Source organism: Callorhinus ursinus, unplaced genomic scaffold (genome assembly GCF_003265705.2).
Source record: "Callorhinus ursinus isolate GAN/ISIS: 27379988/994484 unplaced genomic scaffold, GSC_fseal_2.0 scaffold13, whole genome shotgun sequence".
Classification (NCBI taxonomy): domain Eukaryota; kingdom Metazoa; phylum Chordata; class Mammalia; order Carnivora; family Otariidae; genus Callorhinus; species Callorhinus ursinus.
Genome location: NW_027397075.1, coordinates 41,180,777 through 41,194,124, shown reverse-complemented (window position 1 = coordinate 41,194,124; position 13,348 = coordinate 41,180,777). Strand labels below are relative to the sequence as shown.

At 46.6% G+C, this 13,348-nt stretch overlaps 2 protein-coding genes across 3 annotated transcripts in view; one reads left to right on the top strand and one right to left on the bottom strand.

Annotated features, from left to right (window-relative positions):
- LAMC2 (laminin subunit gamma 2) overlaps positions 1-13,348 on the top strand; it is a 56,104-nt gene that overhangs the window by 29,338 nt on the left and 13,418 nt on the right. For both annotated transcript variants that reach the window (XM_073900132.1, XM_073900133.1), the window contains 9 exons: positions 1,148-1,246; positions 3,636-3,772; positions 4,779-4,901; positions 5,737-5,926; positions 7,014-7,126; positions 8,078-8,296; positions 8,912-9,094; positions 10,030-10,275; positions 12,472-12,617. In XM_073900132.1, coding sequence (XP_073756233.1) covers positions 1,148-1,246; positions 3,636-3,772; positions 4,779-4,901; positions 5,737-5,926; positions 7,014-7,126; positions 8,078-8,296; positions 8,912-9,094; positions 10,030-10,275; positions 12,472-12,617 — 1,456 coding nt within the window. The remainder of the gene's footprint in view (positions 1-1,147; positions 1,247-3,635; positions 3,773-4,778; positions 4,902-5,736; positions 5,927-7,013; positions 7,127-8,077; positions 8,297-8,911; positions 9,095-10,029; positions 10,276-12,471; positions 12,618-13,348) is intronic.
- The window catches only part of NMNAT2 (nicotinamide nucleotide adenylyltransferase 2), a 206,205-nt gene continuing 197,669 nt past the window's right edge, over positions 4,813-13,348 (bottom strand). Inside the window, exon 13 of the transcript XR_012380558.1 lies at positions 4,813-4,941. The gene's annotated coding sequence lies outside the window, so the exon portion shown is untranslated. The remainder of the gene's footprint in view (positions 4,942-13,348) is intronic.

The window sequence follows — 13,348 nt, the reverse complement described above, 5'->3', positions numbered from 1 at the left end:
ACAAAAGTGGAAACAACCCAAATGTCTATCAGCTGTTGAATGGATAAGCAAAATGTAGTCTATCCATATGATGGAATTTTATTCAACCATAAGAAAATGAATTATTGATACATGGATGAAGTATAACATCGGATGAAGCTTGAAAACATACTAAATGAAAGAAGCCAAACACAAAAGGTCACAGATGGTACGATTCCATTTACAGAAAATGTTCCAAATAGGCAGATCTGTAGACACAGCAAGTACATTAGTGGTTGCCTAGGGCTAGGGGGAGAAAGGGAGGCTGATAGCTAGGGGCACAGAGCTTCTTTTTGGAGGGTTGAAAATGGCCTACAATTGATTGGGATGGTTGAGGAATCTACTAAACTCTACTAAATTCTACTACTCTGAGAATCTACTAAAAACCAGCAAATTGTACATTTTAAATGGGTGAATTGTATGGTACGTGAATTGTGTCTTTTTAACATTTTTAATTTTTTTTAAGGATTTGATTTATCTATTTGAGACAGAGAGCATGAGGAGTGGGGGGGGGGGCAGAGGGAGAGGGAGAAGCAGACTCCCTGCTGAGTGGGGACCCCAATGCGGGACTGAATCCTAGGACCCCGGGATGGTGACTTGAGCTGAAAGCAGACACTTCATTGACTAAGCCACCCAGGTGCCCCTGAATTGTGTCTTGATAGAAGTGTTACGAAAAGAAAGAACTAAATAAACGAAAATAGCAAGTAGATGGACTCCATCACAATGAAAGCAGTCATCAGTGAATTAAACAATAGAGAAGCAAATGATAAATTAAAAAAAAAAAAAGGCAACTGAACCAAACAGTCAACCAAACTAAAACCAAACCAAACCGAACCGTTTAGTGATGGATTTGGCTCACATTCTGGCGCCAGCCCCTCTTCTGCTTGAGGGTAGGTGGCAGGCAGTTCATGGACCAGCTGTCACCCTCAGAGTACCGTGAGCCTAGACAACTGAGTCCTTAAAGGGCCTGGGAGGGATGAGCGTGGACAAGAGGAGCCGAGAGGGGCCTCGGCGAAGACGAAGGATTTACTCAAGTTGGTGACACTTGCTTAGGAGCACTTGATCTTTATGTGGCTAGCCGGGAAGCATTTGGAGACACATCCCTACTTTGCTTTGTCTTCTTTCCCAGAGACTCCACGTGTGACTGTGACCCAGCTGGTATCTTGGGGCCCTGTGACGAGGGCCGCTGCGTCTGCAAGCCAGCTGTCACCGGAGAGCGCTGTGACAGGTCCGTGTGAACTGTGGCCCCACGGACACAGCAGGGAGAGCCTCTTGGCAGCTAGCATGAGAATTCATCCTCTGAGTGCAGTTGTGGAAAAGGGACACGTAACAAATAGAGACGACCTCTGTCCTGCCCGCTGGCCTCAAAATCCTAGCTTTTTTAAAAAATACAGCTGAGCCCCCCCAAATCTCCCTGGACCCCATGCTTTTGCGGGGCCCCCTCTCTTTGTTTACAAGGTGGCAGAGGCCCAGGGCCCCAGGGAGTCCCCTTGCCAGCTGACTCCGAATCCCAGGTGCTCCCATACAAGGTGGCTTGCGACGATGAGGTCACCTGATTCAGCTTGGTCCCAGAAAAGTCCTGGCCTAATTAAGCATGTTGGGAAAATGCTAGTAAGAGGAAACATGGCCATATATAACCATCATGTGCAGCAAAGGAAACGCCCAGGGATGGGATGGTGCTTGCATGCACACACATGAGCCGGGAGGAGCGGTAAGAGCCCTTTGGGCCCCGGGCCATGCTGGGGCAGGTGGCGCAGGAAGCAGTGATCCACCCTCCATGGCTGCTTGAGGACAGTCCTTAAGGACAAATTGCTCAGACTTAAAACGCTTCCCTCCCCTACAATAGCTGGGAGGCTGGGCGCAGAGGTAAAGGCATTCTCCTCGTTTCCTTAAAAGTAAGAAAGCAGTCCTTTGGCATCCTGACAATCACTTATACTTGGGCAGAGAAAATACCAGATGCATTCCCAGCTTGTGTTTCCAGGGGGTTCTTTGCTGCTGCAGTGGAGGGAGGGGACCACAGCTTCCGTGTTAAAAGAGGAGTCGCTTTTTGAAAAGGTTTTTCATTTCCAAGTGTCACACAGAAACAGAAAACTACATAAAACAAATGTTGTCAGCACCACCTTTTCTAAGAAACAGACCTTCACTAAAAATGTGCCATCTCAATGGCAACACCCTCCTTCCTTTCAAGAAGTGACCACTGTTCTGACCTCTGTATAATCACTTCCTTACTTTTCTTCATAATTTATTACCCGGTTACATCCCTCAACACTGTCGTAGAGTTTTGCCTGATTTCCTTTAGTTCCTCCCCTCCCTTCCTTTTTTCATTCCCTCCCCTCGCTTTCTGGGCCCCTCCCCCTCTTCCTTCCTTGATTTTTAATTCCTTTTAATCTGCAGGTTTCCTCCAAAGAAACCATAATGATTTTTTTTTTAAGCCCTTGCTCTGTAGAGAAAAAAAACAATGCTTATTTATATACAGCTGTTCTCTGAAGCATTTACTGTTCACAGTTAATCTGCTTTTCTATAATTTTGCACAATAAACAGACCCCCTCGTAGGGGGCAGTGGATTAGACCACATGACTTAGAGGCAGATGGACCTGGTCTGAAAATCTTGTCTCAGTCACTTACCAGCTCTATGACCTCGAATAAGTTTCTTAACCTCTCTGGCCTGGATGTCTTTTTCTAAGAAAATTGGAAATTGGGAGTGCTCGCTCTCGCATTCTCATAAATAAATAAATAAATAATAAATATACATAAATAAATATAAATAAATAAATAAATAGAAATTGGAAATGACACCTCCTATCTCATAGGGTTGTACCAAGGATTAAATTGGAGAACATACACAAAGTGCCTGGCATAGCATCAGCGCTAAATAAATGATTATTGAAACTATTATTATTTCGTGAAGAAGGATGTAATTCACTTGAATGGAGAAAAACAACTCCTCCCTGGCTTTTCTTTCTTCTCTGTGACCCCAACATCTGCGACTTGCCTGGTAGCTGTGGTCCTCAGACAAGCCCCTGGCGGGTGGGACACCAGCCGACATTTTGCTTTTGTAGGGAGCCTCCAGCCATCCTTCTTTGTCATACCCCCCCCAACCCTTCCCCCGGGGACAGAGCAGGGATATAAGGGGCAGAGATGGTGGGCAGCGGTTAGTGTTCTCGTGCGGGTCCGTACAGCTGGGCAGGTGCTGGGGCCGGGACATTTGTCTTTCCTTTCCGGGCCCCACCTCCCACTCTTTGCCCCCATTAAACACTTGCTCTAGGACAGGGCCAGCTCCACAGCCCCCCTGCCCCAACCCTTCTTGTCCCGCTCATGTGACCTCCATTCAGTTCCTCACCAGGGATGGGGAAATCACTAAGTTCCCAGGCCACCAAGTCCAGTGTGATCGTGCTCTACCACAGGGACAGAAAAGTGAGCGTTCATGCTCTCTCAGTGGGGTTGTGACTATCCATCCCGTCGGGAGTGGGGATGGTATGTGTAAGTTAGTATTTCCCAGTTCTGGGAATTAATAGGGCCAGGCAGGAGGGAAAGTAGAAAAGATCAGTCATCATATTCTCTATGTGAAATAAGAAGTAACTTCTAACAATGTCCTGCTCTCTAAAATGCTGCCACAGGTGTCGACCAGGTTATTACCACCTGGATGGGGGAAATCCTGAGGGCTGTACCCAGTGTTTTTGCTATGGGCATTCAGCCAACTGCCACAGCTCTGGAGACTACAGTGTCCATAAAATCACCTCTACTTTCTCTCAAGGTAAAGTGTTCTGTTTCTAGAACTTTGTTTTTAACATTGTATAGAGCTTTATGCTTACAGACAACCTCCTCGTCCCAGCTCGGGACCTTTGCATAGTCTTTAGCAACTCTCTTCTGGCTTTTAAAGGACATTATTTTGTCTGGGCAATAAGGCAGATCCCAACGTCTTAAAAAAGTCATAGCTGCACAGCTGACTCATACTGGTATATGAATAACTTAAAAGAATAACTAAAAAGAGACCAGATTTTCATCTCCCTGCACTTCCCACCTCCATGTATTTTAAAACCACAAAAGAGTCTTTCATTTGGATTGAGGGGGGGGGTTGTGTGAGTCTTCCTGGAATTCACACTCATTAATAATACTGCTTTCGGGGGCGCCTGGGTGGTTCAGTCGGTTGAACATCCAACTCTTGGTTTCAGCTCAGGTCATGATCCCATGGGTCGTGGGATTGACCCTACAACTCTGCTTGAAAGATTCTCGCCCTCTGCCCCTCCTCCCATTCACATGTGCTCAATCTCTCTCTCTAAAATAAATAAATCTTTTTAAAAAAAAATACTGTTTTCACATACTTTCCATGAGTTAATATATGTGAAATTAGTTATCAAGCTACAAAACCCCATAAAAATCTAGGAGAGTGACATGATTTCAACTTTGAGTTTCTGTTGGAACATACTGGACCCTCTCCACTCACAAAGGCCAGACCCTAAACAGGCATGTAAATAAAATAAAAGTATGAACTCTACAGGCAGATGAAAACATGCTCTCTTATTATGAGAATCAGATGCAAAGAAGTCAGAGCTGGTGTGGGGTGGGAGCAGGTGAAGTTGAGACCCAAGTGGAGTGGAGCATAGGACATTTTAAGGACTGCACACGAATGTGGAACTATTAAGAAAACCCCATGAGCTATTCACCTCTAAGACTTTTTGGCAATCAAGTGTTGCCTTATTTAGCTCAGTAGACGATGAGGTTTGTCTGTCAAATGCAGAGTGGTTTTATTTGCATTCCAGATGTTGATGGCTGGAAGGCTATCCAAAGAAATGGGTCTCCTGCAAAGCTCCAGTGGTCCCAGCATCATCGGGACGTGTTCAGCTCAGCACGACGATCAGACCCCGTCTATTTTGTCGCTCCTGGTATGTACAGTATTTTTCTTATAGAAGCCAACCTATAAGCCTAGAAGTCAGGAGAGAAAAATGGAGTTAGCAAATGTGAAAACCACATCACCTGGTGCTCAGAAAAGCAGTATCTCCAGAAGACAGTTGGGGCTTCAGCCCTATTGACAAAGTCATGATACAATAGAACAGGACTGTGTATCCAGGCAGACAGTCCCTGGCTGAGGTTCCTACTTTCATCAAATGGGAAGTTTCTAGGTTTTCCATCAAGACAAGAAAGAGAGACAGAGGTCACATCTGTGGATCTACTGAGAAGCAGAAAAGTGAAAATAAGGTTTTCTCAGTTTTAACCCCTTGTACATTAAAAACATATGTATTAGTAGTTCATTTCATTAGCTACTATGTGGTGTTCAGGTAAGTTGTCCTCTTAACCTTTCCAAATTTCAGTTCTGGCAGCTGTTAAGTGGGGATAATAATTCCTCCAAGGATTATTAACATCAAACATAATGACGTCTGTGAACTATAAAGCATTATGGAACAAATGGTACTATTCCCAACATACCTGGGACCTTTATATCCCAGGTATTCGCAGGGCCATGCTGTGAATCATCTACTACATGGAATTGTCTTACAACATGGCCCTTTTAACATGTCAGTCACTAACTCTCCTTCGTAGCCAGTGGCAGGATGGCCCCATCCATGAACTGCTTCTTCTGGAAGGGTGGTTGGGGGCATAGTGGTACATTGATGACACAGGACTCCAGCAGAAATCACCAGCATTAACGCAAACTTGCTATAGCTCATTTACTTCTCCAGGCTCACACTGATCTCAGTCTTTTCCAATTCTGTTTCACAGCCAAATTTCTTGGGAATCAACAGGTGAGCTATGGGCAAACCCTGTCTTTTGACTACCGTGTGGACAGGGGAGGCAGACACGCATCCGCCCACGATGTGATCCTGGAAGGTGCTGGTCTACGGGTCACAGGTCCGTTGATGCCTCTGGGCAAGACGCTGCCTTGTGGGATCACCAAGACTTACACGTTCAGGTAAGAAGAGTGACTACAAGTGGGTCAGGTGACTGAAGTCCACTTCCTTTGTTCATGCATTCGATCATTCGTTCTTTTAACAAGCTTTTCTGAGCACCTTTCATGTAACGAGACATGGTGTTATGTACAGAAACAGGACGTGCTTCCTGCCCTCAGGCCCTTGACAGGCCAATGGGAGAAAAAAATAAACAGAATATTACAGTGTGGCTTGTTAAGTGACAAGATAGGCAAGGTGGGCATAGGTATTTTGAACACACAGAGGCGGCATAAGTAACCCACATTGGAGCGATCAAGGGAAGCTACCCAAGAAAACATGACAAGTGAAGAACAGTTTTCTAAGGATAGAAAGGGGAGGGAGGGGAAGGTGAGCAAGGCAGGGGAAATAATCACGCTTGAGGACGTTTTGTGCGTTAGGAAATTCTAAGTAGTTAAGCATGAGTGAAGTGTGGAGTGGGGGAGAGGAATACAGTGAGAAGCGAGGTCAGTGAACTAAAGAAAAGAAGTTGGGTTGTTCCTGGAAGGATTCCAGTAAAAAACAGAACAACATTTGAAAGACCTGTGCAGGGGATGATGATATGATGCTATGAGATATCATCATGCTAAATGAAGAAGTATTGGACGTGTCCAACGTAGAACGTGAAAGCTTGACTTTTGAAAAGAGTAAGTGAAATGTGCTCAGTTAACCAACCATTTAAACAACAAAACCAAAAATTAATGGTAGCTCTCTTGAGGGTCAGAGCTTCTTGAACTCAGCGATGTTCCTGATATTAAGTTTTGTGTGGCCAGGAATAGAAAGTGGTCTCTGAGGACTCGGGCCAGCACTGGATGCCATGACCCCTGGGGCTGCGCTTCTTGCACTGGGATGCCCTCCATCACTTCCTGTGGGGTTCATGCTCCCTGCAGAGAGAGCAAACTCCAAGTTTAAGCCTACAAGGATGCAGCTACCCATCCTTCATCCCCCTCTAGGCAGGGCCATGAAGGGGCTTAGCGGTTCCCACCTTCTTGGGCATATAATTTATATCGTGTATACAAATTATAAGACTTGGTAAGAGTTGTATTTTTAAGCTTTGGGCTTTAAATCCCTCAGATTAAATGAACGTCCAAACAGTAATTGGAGCCCCCAGCTGAGTTACTTCGAGTATCGGAGGTTACTGCGTAACCTCACAGCCCTGCGGATCCGAGCTACTTATGGAGAATACAGTAAGTGACGAAGGAAAATTAATTTCTCTCTTAGGTTTGAGTTTGTCTCAGCTTCCTGAGGTGGTGACAGTCTCCAAACAAGTAGGTAAACTACTTGGTGGTTTTGATGGAGGGTCTCCGATTGGGTCTAAATTCTTATACTCTAGAAGTTGTTAAAAGTAATGTTCCTCTAAAAAGAAGTTAACCCCAATGAAGAGTGAATGATGCTCCTTTGCTTAAGAGTCTCCAAATTTAGATGAAAGCTGATTATTTGAAGAAGATAATCTACAACAAATGGGCTTATCCCCTTAGCTAGGAAATGGCATCTACAACTCAGCCCTCTGTTCCTTGAGTTGCTGCTCCTTGGGGATTATACTCGGCGCTACCGTGTTCAGACATCACCTGTACTCTGTTAACTCCTTTTATTGAACTTCACATGGGGGGACTCCGATCCCACCTGGAATTCTGTAAATGTGAGTTCCTCGAGCTTTTTAGCACTTACATAAACAGGAAGCATCGCTCGCTGGCATGCCTAATTTCCACATCACTAACGAAGCGAATCAAACAGCACGTAGAAAAGGTGTGTGTTAACAATTTTATTGAATCTTTATTTCGAGCCAGGCACATTATAATATATGCATTGTCTCATTTCATTTCATAACCAACACGGGAGGTCCATACCACTGTTACTTCTCTTCCACACTTGAGGAAACACCATGGTAGCAAGTTGTGTGTGACTTGCCCAATTCGCACAGCTAGCGAGGGTGGAGCCAAAATTTAAACCCTGCCTTTCCTGACACCACAGCCTGTGCGTCAGTCAGGACGGATGGCGGTACGTCTACCCAGGGCATAGTGAGTGAACGCCACCTGTCTTTGTTAGCGAGTTAAGAAAAATAAAATCCAAAGAGAGGCCTGCCTGTAGATCTTTCGACCTCACCACTTGCTCTTTCTAACCCGATCTCCGAATGGCAGGCACTGGGTACCTCGACAATGTGACCCTGATTTCAGCCCGCCCCATCTCCGGAGCCCCAGCTCCCTGGGTCGAACAGTGCGTGTGTCCCGTTGGCTACAAGGGCCAGTTCTGCCAGGATTGTGCTTCCGGCTACAAAAGAGATTCTGCCAGACTGGGACCTTTTGGCACCTGTGTTCCCTGTAACTGCCAGGGGGGAGGAGCCTGCGATCCAGACACAGGTGCGTGAAAGGACACCTGGCCCAGGTGGCCGGGGGTGGTCAGGTGACTGGGGTCTCCCGTGCAAGAGACAGCTGTGTAAGGAAGACTCTGCCTGCACTCATTTCGGAGACGGGAAAGGATTAGGAAGGTAGGGCTGGAGTCAGAGAAGATGGACATGGTGCTTTATTACACTCAATCCTTTTCATTATGGAACATGCCGCGAGGGTGTGGGAAAGGTACCAGGTTACAGGAGACGGCTGTCATGGTTCAGTGCTGGGGGTGTCGTTGGTGTCAAGTTTCAGTTGTTTGGAGAGATCAAAAGCAATGTCAGGGCCTGAATGAATGTGCGGACAAATGGTGTCAGGCCTTGGGGGGGGGGCGTGTTACATTATGGGTGGGAAAGGAAGCTAGGTCTACTGAGCATGGGGGAGCCACGTAAGAGTCAGGGTCGTGGCCAGGTTTAGAGTTGGTACTAGGGCAAAGGTGAATGCCGGTGCTCAGACACTTCGGGGAAAGCTTCAGAAAGGAAAGTTTTGGTTCCAGAGCTCTGCCTCCCACGCATCACCCATATTACAGGAAGTGTATTGTTTTACCCTGCTCGTTTCTCTGCCCTCCCTTCTTCCTCTGCCTCCCAGGAGACTGTTATTCAGGGGATGAAAACCTTGACATCGAGTGCGCCGACTGCCCCATCGGTTTCTACAACGACCCACACGACCCCCGCAGCTGCAAGCCGTGTCCCTGCCACAACGGGTTCAGCTGCTCTGTCATGCCGGAGACAGAGGAGGTGGTGTGCAATAACTGTCCCCAGGGGGTCACGGGTAAGGCCCCGCACTGCTGCCCCCGCACGGGCACCATGAATTCCCGTGAATGGCTGCTATTCCAAGCAGTCTCTAGGGGATTATAATTACTTAGGGTTACTGTAGAAGAGCTCATTCTAAAGATAAGAATGCACCCGAAGGGTGGATGGAGGAAGGGCAGGGCATGGTTTATAGGGGATGTACGTATGGTTAATGTTGTTTTAGGTTTGTCATTAGGAGATGAAGTTTTCAGATGAAATATGTGGTTTATTTTAAAGATTTTACTTATTTATTTGAGAGAGAGAGACATATAGAGATAGTGAGAGAGAGCATGAGTGGGGAGGAAAGGGAGGAGCAGCCTCCCTACTAAGCAAGAAGCCCGACTCGGGACTCAGTCCCAAGACTGAGATCATGACCTGAGCCAAAGGCAGATGCTTAATCGACTGAACCACCCAGGCGCCCCGAAATACATGGTTTAACTAAGCTTTACACAATGAACCAGGGAACAGAAGGGAAACTTAGTTTGTCACATCTCTCTCCTGGGGCGCCTGGCTGGCTCAGTCGGTAGGGCATGCGACTCTGGGTCTCGGGGTTGTGGGTTCGAGCCCCACATTGGGTGTGGAGATTAATTAAAAAAATAAATAAATAAAAGAATAAAGGCACATCCCTCTGCTGGCCCATCTGAAAAAAGTTAATTCTTCAGCGACAGCCTCAGTGGTATTGCTATAAATCTGACTTTTCCCCGACCACCTAGTTAACTGGCAGGAAGCCTCCTAGCAGGGCTGCTGTGTTCTAACATCGGGGACCACCGTGGAGCGAAAGAGCTCAGCTCTTGCCCTGAGCACCTGCCCCTGAGGCTACTGTTCTGGGGTCCAGGGTGGGAAGCTCTTCTGGAAGGGCGACTGGTCTTGCTGCCAGCAGATGACCACTCAGGCTTGGGCATTTGTTCCTTCCAGGAGCCCGCTGTGAGCTCTGTGCCGATGGATACTTTGGGGACCCCTTTGGGGAACGTGGCCCAGTGAGGCCTTGTCAGCCCTGTCAGTGCAACAACAACGTGGACCCCAGTGCCTCTGGGAACTGCGACCGCCTGACAGGCAGGTGTCTGAAGTGCATCCACAACACAGCAGGTGTCCACTGCGACCAGTGCAAAGCAGGCTACTTTGGGGACCCGTTGGCTCCCAACCCGGCGGACAAGTGTCGAGGTAGGACTGCATCCCCAGACAGGTTGTCCGGTTGCGGGGGGGTGCGCACGCACGTGGGTACGTGTAAGCTCACTGGCTTGCACACATGTGAGAACTACCGATCAGCGAGGCCAGCAGCAGGTAAGAGTAGGCCGCTTTGGTTTCTCTGACCAACTGGCCTACGAACAGTCTGGACCTCTCACCTGTCAAAGGCCTTAAGACCCCTGCAGCAGGCTTCTGGAGGACAGAGCTGGAGGATGTTGCATGGGTTAAAGCTGGGCGGGAGAAGAGAAAAAGGTCAAGTTTACATTCCTGAGTGGAAGAGGAGATGGAATGGGGCCAGGCCATATGCCTCATTCCAAGGCTTGGCAGGAGTGCTGCCAAGCTCGTTCCAGGACAGCAGGAAACGACTTGAGACTAAGCCTGAACACATGCGGCAGGGGGGTGGGGGTGGGGGGGTGGGCAGCAGTTTAAAAGACCCTCTCAGGAAATCAGTGTAATTGATGTAGACAAAGGTAACAGTTCCAAGTTCTACTAATGAGACTTGGCTTCAGCCTCACCGCTATCAGGGCGCATTCCTTAGGGCTGCTTCGGATCAAAGTGTAAATGTATACATCAGTCCTCTCGCTCGACCCTTCTATCAAGCTTCTGTACATGTTATATTCAGGAGGCAAGTTTAGTTCTAGGCAAGTTCAAGTTCAGTTCTAGGATGCTGGCCTGCCCCACAGACTCACCCCTCAGTCACAAAGGTCCCAGACTAGCCCTGGTGCCCGGAATTCAGGGGCTTGTTTATTATAACAGAGCCAGAGAGGGCCTCTGGGCACCCAGATGGGAGGGCTCCTGGTTCCCCAGGAGGTCTGCAGGGAGCCCAGCACCTCCCACTCACCCCAGAATCCCCAGCCCTGGAAATGCCCGGGGACCCCTGTTTAACCTGGGGCTTCCACCCAGGAACACAAATCCCACCTGCCCTAACCCCAACCTGTGGGTTAGCTCTGATGTGTTAGAAAGTACCCCCTGATAAGGAAAGAGCCCACATGCTATGAGCAGTACTGAGTTCAAGTCTAGTTTTTTTACCATACCTATTGTATTACACTGGTTATGCCAATTGATCTCTCTGAGCCTCAGTTTCTTCATACGGATGAATAATATTTAACTCAAAGTGGTTGCAAATATAAAATGAAATCGCATCTGAGAAGGTACACTGTAAAGGATAGAATACCAGTTACAAGGTGCTATTAATAGAGACTTCACTGGCTTTAGACCATACATTTCTTCACTCCACCATCTGTTGTCAAGCACCTACTACCATGGACCCAATGTGCAGCTACATACTGAGGTCATAAGTCAGTTCCAGCCCCCAAAGAGATCATATGCTAATAAGGAAGACACACAAGTATGTAAGCAAATAATGACAGTATACTTAGATATGTGATCATATTACCGTGTGCCAAGTGTTTTGTGAGCGCCATAGGGCAACCCAGAGAATCACCGTAACTCCCTTAGTGCGGTGTCTCACCCACTGGTATATCCTCAGCTCCTAGAACAGTGTGGCACGTGGTAGGTACACAATCAGTATGAATGAATAAAGGTCCTGCTTTTTTTTTTTTTTTTTTACTGCATTTCCTACATCAAAGGCAGCAGAGCAAAAAGAAAAGAGCAATGCCTCTTTCCAAGCTCTCATTCCGGTTTACCAGTTACTTGCTGTGTGACCTAGGATAGATTACTCAACCTCTCTGAGCTCATAGTCCTCATCTGTAAAATAGATAGAGATTACATCTGGCATGTAATAGGCCCAGAAGACATGTTATTCCCCTTTTGAGCAAAGCTAGAGTGCCTACAGAATATCTAACAGGCTCACAATTTAATGGGAGGAAAAAAAGAGTAAGTGCCACCAGAAAGGGTGGACTGTTGTAGGATCTCTTTATCCACACCCACACCAAACAAACTTCTAGATGATTCCTAAGATCTATCTATATTAGAAATGTGCTTAGATACATCAAAAACTAATGATGTAATATATGGTGATTAACATAACAATAAAAAATTAAAAAAAAAAGAAATGTGCTTAGAGGCACAGGCGAGAGACGAATCTAGCACAGTGTGCAGTGACTTTGCCATTGGTCACTTGAACTTCTTCCTTTTATCTTTGCCATACCCTCCAGTTTCTAGAATTAGCTTGATATGAATGCTTTCTGTTTGTCTGTCTTTTGTCTCTAGCTTGCAACTGCAACCCAGCGGGCTCAGAGCCTGGGGAATGTAGAAATGATGGCAGCTGTGTTTGCAAGCCGGGATTTGGCGGCCTCACCTGTGAGCATGCAGCACTAACCAGCTGTCCAGCTTGCTATAATCAAGTGAAGATTCAGGTGTGCATGCCACCCAGCCCTCACCCCCATGAGTAAAATCGTTAGGTGTCCACTGGGTGGGTCTGTCACAAATCTAGGACCCTCTTAGTCTCCTGGCGATGAGGGTGGAGATTACTATTTCTTTCTTTAAAAATTTCCATATAGAAGTAATAATGCTTCAGGTTTGTGCTCTTATATACACCATTTTCAAGATCCCTTTTGAAGATACTGTCTGATTTGGGACTCTTGATGACTTAGTCAATCTGCAAGAGAAGGCATTCTGAAGTCAGTCACTGAGCAAAGTCTCCAAACATTTGCAATTTTTCAGTCACATGGCCAGGTGGAACCAAGAGTCCCACCCAAAATTCCCTGATTCTTGGTTCCACCTGGCCACGTGACTGAAAAATTGCAAATGTTTGGAGACTTTGCTCAGTTCAGTACTCTTTCCACTTATAACATGCCACTTCCTAGCTGGATTTTTTCCAAGAGATGTCTTTGTAAAACTAACGAAGAAAAACGTAAATATGTAGATTTGAGGAGTCTAGAAGGTGTCAAGGCTGCTCAAACAAGAATGGCCTCCAGAAATTTCTCATTCACATTCCAGAGAAGAATGAAATTGATGTTGTTGTTAGTTATTATTATTTTGTTGGGGTCAAGGGCGAAGGAAGAAAAGGCCCAAACAGAACCCCAAAGGTAGAACAAACTCAACTTGTTTTTTTTGTTGACTCTTCTATTTAACCTGCCCTCTATAG